General features: G+C 32.0%; 1 protein-coding gene across 2 annotated transcripts in view; it reads right to left on the bottom strand.

Annotated features, from left to right (window-relative positions):
• The window catches only part of LOC129235285 (E3 ubiquitin-protein ligase UBR5-like), a gene marked incomplete at its 3' end in the record, with an annotated part of 117,223 nt that overhangs the window by 17,805 nt on the left and 81,807 nt on the right, over window positions 1–17,611 (bottom strand). For both annotated transcript variants that reach the window (XM_054869004.1, XM_054869005.1), the window contains 8 exon segments: window positions 1,493–1,746; window positions 2,847–3,095; window positions 6,137–6,253; window positions 8,967–9,081; window positions 13,352–13,504; window positions 14,575–14,752; window positions 15,713–15,879; window positions 17,364–17,611. In XM_054869004.1, coding sequence (XP_054724979.1) covers window positions 1,493–1,746; window positions 2,847–3,095; window positions 6,137–6,253; window positions 8,967–9,081; window positions 13,352–13,504; window positions 14,575–14,752; window positions 15,713–15,879; window positions 17,364–17,611 — 1,481 coding nt within the window.

The raw sequence follows: 17,611 nt of genomic DNA, 5'->3' as shown, positions 1-17,611 counted from the left end.
TGAGAAAATTTGAAGCAAAGGCTAAAACAGATCAAATGCTATAGTTTGTAGTCGGTTTTAATAATTATGGAGTACCATTGTTTTATAAATTTGCTGCACAATATGCTTGCGTTTATTCAGCAAAATCACTTGAAGTGAAAAGTAAACGTTTGACGCTTAAGATTTTCATACAGTCACCAAATTTTGGTCAATCATCCTTTCCTTCTGTCCAAATTGTCAAGGAATAAAATATTTAGTGCTCAGAATCTACAGATATTATTGGTACACTTCATACCATATTAAACCCACCTGCTGGACTCTGTTTATGAAGTTAGTGTGTGGTGAACTGATGAACAAGAGCAGTTTTTTTCTTTATTAACATTAAGCATACTTTTTTAGTATTATGATTATATTTAAAGCATTAATAATGCATTGGTTGCTACGAATGAAACTGATTGCAGTTTCCAGGGACTGGAGACCGATAGCGAGCAGAGAAGGCGATGGCTCCCCCATAATTAAGGCAAACTTAAGCAGGTGGCATTGTGAAGGCTACGCAGATCCTAATCACAGCATTACGACGCTGCCAGAGTAGGTTTGCCCTGGGTTTGGCGAACCATAGTTGATAATTAAAATTCTAATATGCCATAAAAATACAACTCATATGAAAAATTAACACATTTAAAATAGGTTAACAATGTTTTGTTCACTAGCTTCATAAGTTCATTTTCATTAGTAAAATTGTTGCAAAAATCTGGTAATAGCATTTTTATTCCTAGTTGAATTTGAAATAGAATTTTACTTCCATAACTCAAAATAATAATGCAAAAAATGAAAACCAGACAAGAGTTCTGAAAAATATACAGAAAAATGAATAAATAAATTTGAAGGAAAAAAAAGTGTAAAAAAATATTAGAAAAAAAAATTTAACTGTGTCAAATCTTTTTTTTTCCCCACGTGCGCCGGGATGGGAAGGGGGTGGGGGGGGAGTCGCAAAGCTCGTAATTTTTTTGGAAGGGGCCCTCTGAGGTCTGAACTTTTGAGAACCTCTGCTCCAGACAACTACTGTTTGTTTCCTCTTGGTCACTTTGCTGCCAAAACAAGTTATCCCTGCCTTGTCTGTCATAAGTACAGCAATATGCGGCACTACAGCAGAAACTTTTTAAAGTCAATACAAACAAAACATCTACAAATTCCTTGCCAACTAAAATCATGGTAAAATTGTCATAGAAAATAAACAACTTATTTATATTAGTAAATAAGATTTACCTCTCCAAAAACCTTACTGCAAATAAGTCAACAGAACATTCCTCTCCAGAAAATTTTCAATGATTTTGATGAGTTAAAATTTTTTTTGCGAAGAACTTAAATTAGACCCCAAAATCTAAAATTACCTGGCATAGTTCAGACCCTTTCTAAAAGAATGATGTTATGTTTAACCAAGTTAATATTTACTTGACATTTACTGCAACGTGAAACTGAGCAGAATAAAAAGTAAATGAAGTGAATAACATACTTGCAGATTTACTGTATCTTGATATGTAACATCTAGTACTCTAGCTAAACTAGGCATCAGGGCATGATAATCTTGCAGCATTGTTAGCAAATCTGCAATCTGACGCATCACAATTGCAAAAGCTCTAGCAAGTGATACTGAAGTTGTAACTGAAGTTGCGGTACATTCTTGTGTGACAGTTGCTGATACCGAGGCATTAGTTCCAGTTGCTCTTCTAAGTGATGAAGGATCAATATAGATCAGCCCACTTGATCCTACAATAAAAATGAAAGAATTCAATATTAAGTATGAAAAAATGTTAACAAATAATAGGGTTAGTTTATAAGATGGTTTTAATAAATTAAGGAGAATAAAAAAAGTGCATATTATTTCGAAACCATGTGGTTATAATCGTAATAGTCTAGCATCTCAGAAGATATGTGCAGGAAACACTTTGTAAAATTTAAGGGTTTCATACAACAACAAAGCTTAAAAAGTTATTCGGGGGGAAAAATACATCAACATAAATAACATACAACATAAATATCAATGTATGCCTTCTTTTTATTCAAATAACAAACAGGGGAGAGGGCACTTTCATCATGATAATTTCTCCTCTTTTTTTCAACATCTGTTCCAATGTAGCATTGCACATTATCTTACAGATGAAGTTACAGTATGTCGATTGGAAGAAATGGAAATGAACTATAAAAATATTAATATTATGCACATGATTATTTTAAAATCAGATATGCAATAGAAGAAAATTAAAAATTTCCCAAGCTGAACTATTTTTATAGTATGTGATGTTAATGCTCAGCGTACATATTTCATTTTAGAGAATATTAAAGCGAGCAAATTAGACAAACATATATAAATACCATGATAAAGGTCCTTAATACTTTAAATTATTCTTTTAACTTCAGTTATGATTATTGACAACAATTATCATTGCTGACCCCTTTTCCCATGAAGAGTTTGGAAAGCACGAAACTGCAGTCCTCGGCTGGAAATGACTGAGCTGGCGGTGTATTTCATGTATTTTTGCTTTAGCCCTGGCTGATTGGCGGTAATTTACTGAATATATGAAGAGTTTTGTCTAGCTGCAGAAAATGAACTCAGCAATAATTTTCTATCTGCTTGAGAGGACAAAGACGAAAATTATATAAACTAAAACATAAATCAGTGGATTGCAAAATTAAACCACATTTTGGCTCTACAGATAGAAAAAGTAGCTAAAATAGAATTATTTCCATTTTTTCTATAACTATTAAACTAAACTTATGATAGCAATCAATAAATATACCATACTTAATTTTCAAAAAATATGTAGAAAAAGAAAAAAAAATGAACAAATGTAGAAAACTTTGCTCACCTAATCTGCCAGAAGTTGTAAGAGGCCCTCGACCAGGTTCTCTCTGCCTAAGTGCCCATTGCATATGCTGAGGAGCTAAGTTTGGTCTAGGACCGGAGGAACCTCCATTGCTGCGACGCTCTAATTGTTCATCTAAAAATGCTTCTTCAGTATCAGGTTCAGTTTCACCAGCTTCACTTTCTTCTTCGTCTTCAGCATTTGATGATTCAGCAGAGTCATCTTCAGAGAAATAAGGTAAACTGGCAACACCTGAAGTTGAAGTAAAGAACATGAAGAACAACAACAAAGGTTCTTTTGAATTTTAAATATTCAAAACACAAAGAACGTACAAAAATTACCATATGCAGACTGAGTGAGTCTAACTTTTCTCCCCCTCCCCCCAAACAAACAAAAAAAATCAATGTTTATGAAATAAATGAACTTGAGAGGAAAAGGAAAAATAAAAAAAATAAGGCTAGTTTAAAAAAATTCAACTAATACATTAAAACCTCGCTACAATGCTATCCGATACAACAATAATCCCTCTACTACGATAATATTTCGTGGTCCCGGTGAACTCGCATAGGCATTAATGTTATCCTTATCTCAATATTGCAATATTCTCTACAGCAATAAACCCCTATAAAACGATTTTTTTAAAAAAAAATTTCAGCCGCTTTTTATTTTGATAATTTGGTTTTAAAATAATTAAAAATATTCTATTTTATCAACTTTAGCCCTTTTCTTCGTTTTTTCTGACAAGAGAAGACTTATTGTGCACTTTTTCTTTTTCACCACTTGTAGCAGGTTGATGCAGCTAAGAAATACGGATTATTTCAATCTACAGTTACAACATTCTTCAAGAAGATTAAACAGATTGAAGATGCCGTGAGCTCAAAATCTATTAATCCAAAGCGAAAACGACTAAAAGTCATGATGAATGAAAACATTGATGCTGTCGTCTTAAAGTGGTTTCAAGAGATGAGAGCAACAAATATCCCAATAAATGGACAGTTGTTATGTGCACAAGCACGGAAATTTGCAGCAATGCTAGGGAACGAAACTTTTACAGCTAGCAATGGTTGGCTAATGTGTTTTAAGGATCAGCATTGAATAACTTTCCAGGAAATTCCCGGAGAGAAAAAAATCCGCTCCGATGAATGAAGCAAATGCATGGAGGCAAGAGAAGATGAAGGATATTCTTCAAAAGTATGCAATAGAAGACGTTTATAACGTTGATGAAGCTCGGCCATTTTTTCAACTCCTACCTGATAGAGCAGCCAGTGTTTAAGGATAAAAGTGTTACGGCGGTAAGAAATCAAAACAAAGATTAACTGTTTTTCTGTGTGTCAATAGCACAGGAATACACAAAATTCAATTATTTGTTATCGGCAAATCATTGAAGCTAAGGTGCTTTAAGAATGTGAGAAGTCTTCCCGTGGAATGTAAAGTAAATAAAAAGGCTTGGATGACATCTAAATTGTTTTCTGAATGATTGCTGAAGTTAGATAAGGAAATGAAGAGGAAAAATAAAATAGTATTGTTGATTGATAATTGCTCCGCTCAAACCTCAATTCAAAAACTACAAAACGTCGATATTGCTTTTTTTTCCCCCCGGCTAATTGCACTTCCATTTTGAATTGTTGGTATGTGTCTTGGAAGATAAAATTATGTCCGATTGTGATGAAATTCCACAAGCAGTGATATTTCGGATGATCAGGAAATTGCTTGAATCTCCCAACATCTGTATCCAAACTCGAGGAAAAAATGGGCAAAAAATATGGAGTGAACGTGGAGGATTATTTGACAGCGAATGACAATCTTACGGTTTTTGCAGGAGTTTAAAGAAATTCTCCGAAATTACTGGTGAGATGAAAAATAGGGGGGAAGAAGATGATGATGAGGAAGAAAATGAAGATGATAATGAGTCCATCACAATCCTTATTGTCAATCCAAGAAGCACTTCAATCAGTTAAATCTCTGCGGACATTTTTCTCAAGTCTTCCATCTACAAACGAACCCCATTTTTGTGCTTTGGACTCAATGTATACCTTGTTGATTGACTTAACAGACAAAAAAGCGGCCAAACAAAAATATTGTTTTTTTTTTTCAATAAAAAAAGGATTTCAAGTATGTTGACGAGTTTATTTTCTGAATTTATTTCAATTGATAGTAATATTTTGTTTGGATGGCAAGGTTTGTTACAGTGGCGCAGTCAGATAATTTTTCTGGGAGGGGCTTTCAAAATCGAAAATTGTTGCTTTCTTTCCCATTCATTTACAATGCGTAATTATTCAATATCAATGAATTTCTACAGATTAGTAATTATTCATTCAAAGTAACTGCTTAAAAACAATTAATAATTCGTATTGATATGACTATGAAACGAAGAAGTGGAAAAAAGCACAGAATATTTATTATTAGTTTTACTTTAATCTTATATTCATTTTTTGTGTGTTTTTCGCGAGATCATTTAAAACCTCCTCCTCAAATACATTCATGTCTTTATGAATGTCAAATCTAGCTAATAACGGTTTTGATCTTTCGACGAGAATTGGTTAAGAGCCTCAGAAAATCCGATGCGGTAGGCTTCCTCTCTCTAAATGTCCCTAAAAAGGATTTGTGCAGTGATGGAAGTGCTGAGGGACCATGATACCCTGTAGAGCTTTATTGACACCATTTTAGCTATCTTATACCAGGGGGGGACGTGGGTTGTTCATCATGAAATACAACTTTTATATTTAAGAATTAAAAAGTAATTTCAGACTGTTTCCCGATCATTAAAAGCAGTAAGATATTTTGATGAAACCTATTCCGCTTGGAAAAGCTTAAATACTCTGCTTTTTTCCCTTGATTTTAACGGAGGAAATGAATGTGCTTGTGTTCTGGGAGGGGTTTTAACCCCAAAACCCCTCCCGGCTGCGCCACTGGTTTGTTATATCCAACATTGTCAACTGTAATCAACTAATTTTACATCAGCCAAAAAGAAAGAAAGAAAGAAAAAAAAAAACTATATACTGAAACACTCTTGAGATTTTACTACTGATTGTCTTAGAGTAATTTACATTGTTATAAACATAAAAATAATATTTGAATTTCAGTTCATCACAATGAATCACATTCGATCTCTTAAAATTTCCTTTCAAAGTGAACTCATTATGTTTATGATTAGTTCTTCAAATAAATCCTTATGGGTTGGGAAAAAAAAAAAAAAACCCATCTGTTTTAAAGAACTACCAACCACACACAAAATCACAAAACTGAAGTTAGCTTTGAATTTAAATTAAAACAAGAAAATCAAATCAGCATACCAGTGTCAGAACCAGCAGTTGCTCCACCAGTTGTAGCACTTCTTTGAGCACTAGCATTGTCTTGATTACTTTGATATGATGCACTATCAGGGTTACTATCACTGTCACTTTCGCTTTCTATAGCATTAACATGCAAAAAGAAAAGAAAGAAAAAAAAGAGTGAGAGACAAAACATTTATTTATTTATTTTTTCAGAAATTTTTTTTCACCATAGCAGCTAGAACATCAAGTTGTGAAAAAAAAAGCAGATATTTTCATTTGAATTATTTTTTTTTAAACTTAAATTGTATTATTTTGAATTTTTGAAAAAGACTTTTGAAACTTCAAGGTATTAATAAATTCACATCAATAAACATAATTGACTTTTTTTTAAATTACAAAATCATTACATTTCAAGTTTCACTTCACCAAAACAGATGCGTTTATTCCATGTGAAGTCAACAACGCTCTCAACCTGACCATCTCAGATATTCGTGAAACTTTCAGAAAGGCTTACTTTTGACATTTTACATCCACATAATTTAAAAAAAAAAAAAATCTATTATTCATAACTAATGAGTTAAACATTAACATAATGTTTTAAACTCGAAAAAGCATTTTCTTTTACTTTCTGGTAATGCTTTAAAATGTTATAATTCAAATTTTATTGGAATTACAGAGTTGTATTATAGCTCATTTTAAAGACAACTGCATGAACTTCAATAAGATTTGGATACTTTTTGAGAGAAAATAAATAAATAAATAAAAAAAAAATTTAAAGATACTGTACTTTAAAAAAATTAAAGAAAATATAGGGGAAGCTGCTGTACCCACGGACAAAATTTACTTTTTAATTTTTGCTGGTCTCTGGGAATGGATAATTGATTGGAAAAAATTTCTGGCAGAATCTACAACTTATCATCTAATTTGGCAATTTCTGTCAGGTGGAAATCTCAAAGCCTTCAACCTCTAAAACATTTTCTTAAAAACCATTTCTTTTGTCCGTGTGTACAACAACCCGTTCATCCTGCGGACAGGTGCCTTTGTACCCATGGACATACAAAAAAATAATATATAAATAGGTCTGAGGAACTAAATTATACTCAATACATTTTCATAAGCCATTTTATATTGAAATACTTCAAACTTCGATTGAAAATAACATTAAATAAAATCTCCAACAGAAATTAAACTTTGAAAATTAATTGAAGGTTTTTTCCCTTTTTTAAATTTTCCTTAATCTTTAACATCAGTGAACTCTTTAAAAAAGTTATTAGTCTTAAGCGAGTTAATGATGTTATGAATAATTAATATGTTTTTGAACAAAAAAATAACTAGATTCATGATAGTATAGCTCTCTATGTATCTACATAACTTCAATTTATATGCAAATTGAAACCTTTAACCAAAATTAACCCACCACAAAAAACTCAGTTTAGAGTAAACAAACAAAAGTCTAGAAAAATTGACTTCAAATGAAAACAAGTGGGATTGACGGCCTGTAGATCCTACAACAGGTGGGGGTTACTTCAACACTATAAGCCCTACTTCAAATTCATCATCACTGTTGTTGAAGCAAATTTTGGACGTTGATGACAAGGCACTATTTTGAGGTACTTCACATTGTAAGAAGACTCATGTGTGATCCAAGGAGACTAAAAATTGCTGTCCTTGGGTACAAAGGTATGCCATTTTAGGTTTTGCAAGGCTTTCCCGACCGATGTCCATAGGTACAACCGTCTGTGCGTACAGCATCTTCCCATAAGAGTTTTAATGCATTTTATTGAATACATCCAAAAATTTTCAGAGTGGGACTATGCAGGGATCAAAAGTTAGAGCAAATCATGTGGAAAAATGTCTGTTAAAAAGTTTCAATAACTGCTGATCTATTCATATTCCTAAATTTTTGTGTCTTCATTAAAATACAAAAATCAATTATGTTTTTCAAAATTTTACCCGAAATTATTGCATAAGACTTAGAATTTTAAAATTTCAAATTCTTTTCCTCTTGAAAACTATTCAAGTTTTAGATTGAATCAATCAACATGCAATTCTCTTCAAAATTAGTTATTAAACAACTACATAGCTGCTTTAAACTTGGTATAATATTTCAAAGAAAATTTTAGCAAAAAGTGCTAAAAGATTATTTGCTGTAGTTGCTGGGTCCCCAACATTTTTGGATGTATCACTCAAAATAAAGTAAAAATCATTTATATATTCCAAGAGTTTAAAAAGACATCATGTGAATTTTTTTCCTTTAAATTATTCAAGACATGTATCAAATTCAAGCGCACATACAGAGCAGTCTGGTAGATGTTATACCATTGTTCACAACTCTTAAGACTACAAGTTTAAAATTCTTAAATGCTTAAAATGACCTAAATGTATCCAATCATTTTGAAAACACAATAATTTAAAAAACAGCATTTAAGTCAGAATAAAACATTTTGAAAAGACTGAAAACAAATTACTCTACATGAATTAAAATTGGAACTGTTTGTTTTGTACTGCTATGCAAGAATAGTTGCCTTGGCTACCATGGTTAATAGGGGTAGGTTTCCTTTTGTAATTACAAATGAGGTCAATTGTTGCTTCTGTTTCTACAAGAAACATCAAATTTTTTATTTCAATTTCTTGTTGATTTATTATACTTAATATTTTAAAATGAGCTGGAATTTTCACATGCTCAACTATTGATAATTTAGGGTTTCCGCACTTTCCGAGTAGCTGAGCTTTTACTGTACAAATTATAAAACTCAAGCCATAAAAGCTTTATAGCATGACTGCATGTATTATGAATATTTTAGTTTGATGCAACTTTTGAAAATATTCTCCTGAACATCTTCATTACCTTCATCATTTTGTTCTGGTGGAACATTATCATGTTCAGATTGTTCTGTACGATCATCTCTTTCACTCTCCTCAGGATCTTGATCTTCACTTATTTCTCGTTCCATTACATCAACCTGCATAACAAACAATCAGAATAATTGCTTTTTTTAATCACATTAATTATTTAATTATAAAAAATAAATAGCTTAAAATCAGTCACAGTTGCTAAACAATAAGCAAAACTTTTAGCCTCTGTAAAAAAAAAGGCCCATTTCAACATATAGCCTTAAAAAACAAAATATTTAAAAAAAAAAAAGGAAAATGAGAAATCAATATAGAATTTCTTTTAATAACAAGTATGAAAGGAAAAGCAATGGTGAAGATTGCCATAGCAAAATCTTATTGCATTCTTGCATCCCATCACTTATTTAAAATTCCCTTTAATAAAGCTTATTCATCGAAATGCTCATGGCACAAAGACTATAGGCAAGATCATATCATATATAATTCAATTACAAATATAAAATTCAGTTTAATTTTTTGCATACATTATACTGGTAACAACTATCTGTATCTGGTAGGTTTGCCAGACGTCCTGGTTCGACCAGGATAGTCCCGGTTTTCAGACAAAATCCCGGTGTCCCGGCCGGTTTACTTCACGTCCTGGAAAATGCTAAATTTGATTGCAAATGACCAAAAAGGTCTAAAAATAATTAACTGTGAAGATTATTTTGGATAATTACTTTATCTTTTGTAACATTGACTTGTAAAATGAATACAGGATTAGCTTGTGAGGATTTTTACAATAAGATTAAAATAAAAAAAGATTAAAAAAGTCATATCAAATGAAAAGTATATCTTAATACTGTTCATTTTTTATTCCTGATTCAAAGTGTTTTTTCTAACTAAAATACATTACAAATACAGTTGGCTCTCTGTTTAACGACGTTCTTTTAATGACTTTCTCTTTTTAACGACGGCTTTTCACGGTCCCAGATGGTTCACTATAGTGTTAAAAGCATTCTATTCAAAGATGCTTTCTACTTAAGGACGATTTTTTGTGGTCCCTTGAAAGTCGCTAAACAGAGAGCTAACTGTATTTACATCTCATAAGTGAATAGCTCAAATTGTATCTGCTTATGTCACTTTTTGTTACCCTTGTTATAAGTTCATAATTAGTAACCATTTACTCATATCATTAAGAACAAGCTGCCCTATAAAACGCTCCAAAAATCAGCCAGTGGCATGTACCCCTTTCAATACTAGTGACTCTGTGGGATGGGGTGGGGGTGCAAAGGGTACATTCTGGTGTCCCGGATGAACATTTCAGAAATCTGGCAAGCCTATGTATAAGGGTATAAAGGTTTCATTCTTAATTTTGATTGGGTTTTCAGAAAATGAAAACAAACATGGTTACACATTATTTTACCTACAGTTTGGATGCTGGTTCTACTTTCATCGGAAAAATATTTTTTTGAAAATAACTATCATTGTTACAATAGCCCTTGTTAAAACTGCAAGATACAAATGTGAAAGAAAATTTTGTTTTAAATGTAGGTTTATTTAAGGGTTTAAAATTTTAAATAAATTTCAGAGATTGTGAGGGAAAACTTTTACTTTTATAGTTCAATAACTTTAAGACATGTTTCATTCTTCTTGTCATTTCAATTTACGTAAGTTATATCATGCAAACATGAAATTTTAAATCATTAATATGTACTTTATGATTGCTTGCACTTGTTTCAATAAAATGACACCACAATAACTTATATAGCATTTAATACTAATTAAATATTCATGAAGCCAAGTAGAGAAAAAACTTTTTCAAGCATTACTTTTCAATGGAATTAATGGTAATGTATTTAGTATGAATTGATAATAAGCATTAAAAACAACCTTACATAAAAATAAATTAAAAAAAAAATCTAGCACCATTTTAGTTTCTAGAAAGTTAATAGTTTAAACCAGTGTTGGACACTTGTCACATCAAAAACCAGTACCAGTTTTTGAAGTCAAATTGCCAACCCTGATAAAATTCAAAACATTCAAATTTGCTGTAAAAGGAGAAGTTTTCTGCCAAAAATGAGAGGGTTGCAAAATATGTAGCAGTTAAATTGCATTTGTTTTCTTAAAGCAATTAAATGCGAGGTTTTTTTCCTCCTTTTTCTAAGAAGATGAAACTGCTAATCGCTTACAATGAGTCCTCATTACAGAACCTGTATCCAATGAGAAAAATCAGTAAACATTTGGTTGGAAAGTTCATAAGTTTGCTTTTAACAAGCTAACGATGCTTAAAGCAAGCAATATTTTCATAGATTAAAAAAAAATTCTATGAATTTCTAGGTCAACTTATCCTTTCTTCAAAAATTTCTTTAACATTCGAAAGTCAACCAAAAATTAGGAATGAGATATTGATTCTGAGAACAAATAATGACGGCCCCTTTTTTGTGGAGTAGAGAAGCATTTGAAAATTTTTTACAGTCGGACCTCCATATATCGAAGTAGCAAATCTCCAGAAAAAAATTTGATGTATAGAAATTTCGATATATAGAAACAATCTTAGTTTATCATAAAAAATCTCATAAAATATTAAAATTAAAGCTAATTTACGCAAACTGTAATGCTCTTTCATGTTTTTTAGTGAGTTTTCTGTAAGTTTCAGTACTTTTATTACAGCTTTCCGATTTCTCATAATAGCAGGAACTCTGCTTGCGAAAGTAGTAAATTTACCAGAAATGACATTTTTGTGCCTTCATGCACATCTTCATTCTTCAGCTATTCAACTTGATCCGCAACATTAGGGGATTTTCATTTTGACAATTTAATCGAGAGATAAGTAGAAAATCAATCTACTTAACTTGAATGATTTTCACTGCAGCTAAAAAGACTAGGAATGTAAATCAACTGACAATAGGGAAAAATTGGAACTGATTTTACTGTATTACTGGTTGCAACTAAGATTTGAAATCAACTAGAGGGAAGAACTCCAGAACGGAACAATGACCTATCTACACGCCCCTCAACCCTACATTCCTTGTGAGTTTCATAGCAACCTTTGGTGAACATAATTTTCTCCCCTAACCTTCATTTTTTTCATGAGACAAATGGGGGAAAAAAATCTACGAATGTCTCGAATTTATTTCGATGTATAGAGATTTTTTCGATGTATAGAAACAATTTTTCTATGTAATGAATGTGGAAATTTGCTGGGACTTCGATACATCACAAATTTTGATATGTGGAAGTTCGATGTATGGAGGTTCGACTGTAGTTGTTGACGTCCATGTTATCATTTCGCAGGACATTATAGCTCAAATTGAAGAATACATATTTAAAAAACTTTAAAGCAACGATAACAAAAAATATGATGAGTTTTAAGCTGAACTACCTTCAACATACTCAATGACTTTTGAAATTTTTTCAAAGATGGATGCAAATGATAATGATTTAAGAGCAATGAGCATTTCTTGCGAAACAGTAACACACACAAGATACAGGAATACAGGTCAAAGCAAATTAACTAATTTCTCGGGTGCAGTTGAGATATTATGCAATTCATTTGCCCTTTATTATTGAATTTTTCAACTTTTAGAGCTTTAGTTTTCATGTATTTGAATATAAGTAACTATTAAGTGTCATGATATAAAGTATCAGCTTTCTGAAAACATTTCTGTACTTATAAAATAATACTTTGTTCATGTTGCAGGTGTCACTGTACGGTCATGCCCGCAACATGTACAAATCATTATTTTTGCATGTATTTTTTTAGAAGGTTCATACTTTATATGATAATATTTAATGATTCCTTATATTAAAATATATGAAATTCAAAATCCAAATTTTACAACTTTCGAAATAAAATGCAAGTACATGCATAAAAATATCACATTCGACCAAATGGATCAAGCAATATAAAAAACAAAGCAAGTAACATTATTCTTTCTCAGCCCGTTTTTACTAGCATCCCTAACTTAACTGCTAGATCAAAAATTTATTTATAAAGTTCAAAAATGAACTCTTCAGATCAAACTAAGAGTAGTTACAAAAATTAAAAATTCAAAATAGTTTGTTGACAGGATATTTACAGCAAAACACTGTATTTCAGTTTCTAATTAATGTTACAAACATGAAATTGCTTGAAATAACTTCAGTCGAGGTAAAACCTAACCTGGCAGCATAATTACAGCATTACCACACTGTCAAGTTACGATTTGCCCCTAATATAGTTAGATTATTTGAATCCATTTTCAAATCAAAAATTTAAAATGAAGACACAGCTGCTTAAGCAACACTTTGCAAATTTAAGATAAGGTGCTCATTGATGGAATTGCAGGGAATCTGGCGAAGTCGTTTGAAATCACAGGAATTCTGATATTTTACTGGAGCAAAAATACACCTGCATACCTCAGGATCCTCATCCTCTCTTTCACGAGAAGAACCATCAGCACCTAGAGATGATTGGGAGCTTTCTACAACAAGGCCACTTGTAGTTCGCACTGGAAGATCACTAAGATTTCTTGCCATTAATGGATCAACAGCAAACAACTCTTCACTTCCCTGAAAGACAAAATAATTGTCATACTCACAAACATCATTTTGTGTACGAAATATGCATGTAATTCCAGTATTGCATGATGAAGACAAAGTAATTAAAATTAAATAAACAAATGGATACAAATTACTCCCTTTTTAATCATTAAACAAACTGGAAATTTTTGTACAAAATTACTTTGAGCCAACGGGGTTTGTACCAGGGGTTTTTTATTTTAAATTTCTAATCAGTTTTTGTAATTAATTTTTAAGCGAAAATTTTACGTTAATTGTCTTTTAAAGTGATGAAAGATTTCCCACACCTTTTAAAATTCTATGTCATTCAGATTTTTTTTTCTGCATCAAATAAAGCATGCTCCAATTTTTTAATTAGTTAGAATAACATATATAACGGTTTCCATTTTAGCGAAAAGTCCTATTATATGCTCAACTCAATTCAAGCCGAGAACTAAAGAGCAAAATTTATTACAAGAGACCACAAATTTGAAAATGACTTATCAAGCACACAAAGCTGCCGTTTTGCAATGTTCAGGAGCTTCTTAGCACCTATAGCTGTGCTAGATGGTACAAGTTAGTTTGAAACCTGGGAAAAGGGTGCTCTTTAAAGTGTTTTTTTCTTAAAGGTCCCCATTATGCAAATTTTGGTCAAGTACAAGGATTGTGTTCTAATTGTGAACTCTTTACTTAAATTCTATTTTCTACAGGAAGGAGAGGGTGATTTTCATTTTGTTCGAAACGGAACTCATAACATGTTTTTTAATCCGATTCTTCCCAATAGATGATTAAAGTTGTTGAATCAAATAACACTGTTAATCAATTTTTGGGGAGTGGTGAGCCCCCTAGTTTTTAAAAAATGCATGAAAAGCGGCTGATTTATTGCTTATAACTGTTAAAATACAAAATGTTAGGGGGGAGGGGAACATGTATCAAATAATTTAGACCAGTAGTCTACATCCAAATCAAGCAAAGGGGGAAGAAAAGAAAGGCTTAAGTTTAGAGTAAATGTTTATTGTAAAATTATATTTTTAGAAGAAACATTTTTGAAGTAAAAAATGGAAATTTTTTATTCTACTTACATGTACAGCATCATTGCTAGATGACACTAAAGAAAATGAAGCTGTGGGTCGAGCAACACCGTACCTAACAGGTGCAATTAGAGCATCCGCTGTTTCACATAACTCTTCAACAGCTAATGTAATTAGGGCTTGGAAGACTCTTCTGCACTTAGCTAATGGTTGGGTTATGGCACTTAAACTTGAAAGTAAAAAGAAAAATAAACAAATATAAAGAAGCATGACAGCATATATACGTAAGTATACATACTACTATTAATACAGTACATAAAATTTACGTACTTGTGCACAACTACATGGACAGTTCTAGAGGTTATGCCCTTTAAATGAATAATTTTTTAAAAATAATTTCTTTTTATTTGGGGCAATTTTTAGCTACAATTGTAATGTGGTTGCAAGATGCAACAAAGGATGTTGTGCATAAAACACAGGATATCACAAAATTATATTTTGGGAGATTCTCGAAAAAATTTCCCATGCGTAACGCTAAGTCTTTTATTTTATTGAAGTAACTATTAATTTAATATGGGATTAACTGTTATGCTTCGATAGTATATTAAAGCGTGTATTATTCTCTAACAGCATTATTTTTTAAAGGTTTTAGCTAGCTGGAAAAAATTAAAAATTTAGCGTTACGCACAGGACATTTTTTTGAGAATTGTCTTTTTAACCGTTTCAGTTCAAAGAAAAGTTCAACAACAATATAAAAGAGAATGATGGGAGAAAAAAATTCCCATACTTAATGTTACCCCCAAAATAAAATATTGTTGTTCAAAATTCCTTCAGACTGTTTTTTGTGTCAAATTTAAAGAATTATTGTGTGGGGCTTAGCCATTTAAGATTTTATTCAGCCCCCATAAATATGTTTGATGTCTTATAAATGTCAGTTGCTAAATTTCTTCCATAAAAAAATAATCTACAAGGTTTGTGTGGTTATTAAAAACTAAACACAATTTTATAAGTTCATTTTTTTAAAACACCTGTGAAATATTTATGCATTACATCAAACTTTAACGAAAAACACTCAATATCTTTTTATTTTTTTTGTAGAAATTTTACCTTAAAAAAATATTTCGTGTAGGCATACAGACATATTCTACACCCTAATTACACATTTACAAATTTAAGTTGATATACTTACTTCTTTTTCTTTGATGTATTAGGTGCCATTTCAACATTTAAAACAACAAAAATTCGAGCAACTGATCGGACAAAGCGTCTTGCTACAAGAATGGCTTCAGCGCTACGACCTTCTTTCGTGTCATTTTGAATTTCTCTGATTAGAGTGGTTAATAATGTATCCAGCATCTGGAAGGAAAAGAAATCATTACTTGCATTTTGAAAACTGACAGACAGGGTTTTTTTGAGTTGCAAAACTATAATGTCATTTTTTAAAATGCTTATTTGAGTTTTAACACACAAGCCAGCAGGATCGAAGCTCAGAAATTGCAAAAACAATTTTTACTTAAAGAAAAAAAAAGTTTTTAAAAGAGCCAAGTTTCTTTTCTCTTACAAGTAGTAAAACATTCCTTCCAGCAGGTAAAAGTTGAAGATGTTCAGAGAAAAATATTTTACCTCATCATTCAGGAAATAAAAGTTTTAAAATGATCGAATATAAAATACATGTGTTCAAAAAATGGGTCGATATAATGCAAAATGGAGTGTATCGGAAAGAAAATTCTTAATCATAATCATACAAAGAAATTTTCTATAAATTAGGTTTTGTCATTCTGGAAATACAGTTGGCTAATTAACAAGACTGCACATGTAGAGCCAAATAACTTCACATTTTCATCATCAGCAAAACCTAGTATGAAATTATTTTTTTGTGTTTGAAAAATAAGGTAAGTAATTTTTACGAAGTGCAGACAGGTACAAGAGTCGACAGTATTAGACAATCCCCTCCCCCCATTACTTGTCTATACTGACTTCATTCAAGGTTCAGTTGTTACAAATCAAGATTTTAACATGGCGAAACAGAACACTGCTAAAAAATTATATACATAAATAGAAACTGCTCAAAATGTTTTGCCTTTACTTAAAAATGTTAGAACAAAACAAGACCAAAATTCCTATCTGCAAAATCAACTTTAGCAAAAATCTTTAATTACTCTTCTTTTTGTATTTAAAGTTCAAAAGTGATCCAACTAACCCCATTTTACAGCATACGTTTCTCATACTTATGTATGAAAAGGTTCTTTTATTGTGATCATGTATTACTGTAGGGATTTTTCCTGAAATTCTAATTACTGACCCTGATAACTGGACCCCGACAAAAATTTCTGGATTAACCCATTTTCTACCCACAAAGTGTAACACATACACACAAAAAAAAATCTAATTTGAATTCTGAATCTTTGAATTCAAATTATGCTTTTCGCAATCACGAGTTGCGACAAGACCCTACTCATTAGAGTAATTGTTTCTAGAAATGTCTCCCCCCCCCAAGCATGTCCCTCCTCCTGGGTGGTTATGTGTGTATAGTTGTGTGTGTGCAGGCTTAAGTGTGTGCACGTAGGCCTGTGTATGTGTGTAAAGGCGCTCACGCGTTGGCGAGTGTGTATGAGCATGCGTGTGAAGGACATGGACGCCACCACCCAGCAGAAGTGGATTCCGGGGGACAGTGCTCAGGAACAGAGCAGCCGCGCCGCCGCCGCGCCGGTGGTCCGGCTGGTCCAAGCTGAAAAATAATCCCAACGACAAGGACTGTCAAATGAGAACAATAAGCAATCGTGATTGCTCAAAAAAAAAAAAAAAAAAAAAAAACAGTGAAGATTAACATAAAAACTTACTTCTGGACTACATTTAGTTAACAAACAGTGAGTAAATTTGTCTAACAGAGCTGTCCCATTCTGCATTCCCAAGTATGCCTGTTCATCATACATAAATCCAAAGGTTGATTTCAAAGATGATGCACCTTCACCTTTCCAGCCAGTTAGTATAGTGGATTTAACAGCATTCCAGTCATTTAACAGTCTTTCGAGAGCTCGACGAGAAAATCTTGGTGGCTCTAAATCATGCTCCGGCATATCCGATTCAG

This window comes from Uloborus diversus, chromosome 2 (assembly GCF_026930045.1).
Source record: "Uloborus diversus isolate 005 chromosome 2, Udiv.v.3.1, whole genome shotgun sequence".
NCBI classification, from domain to species: domain Eukaryota; kingdom Metazoa; phylum Arthropoda; class Arachnida; order Araneae; family Uloboridae; genus Uloborus; species Uloborus diversus.
The sequence above is the reverse complement of the archived record's forward strand: the minus strand, read 5'-3'. Positions and strand labels throughout refer to the sequence as shown.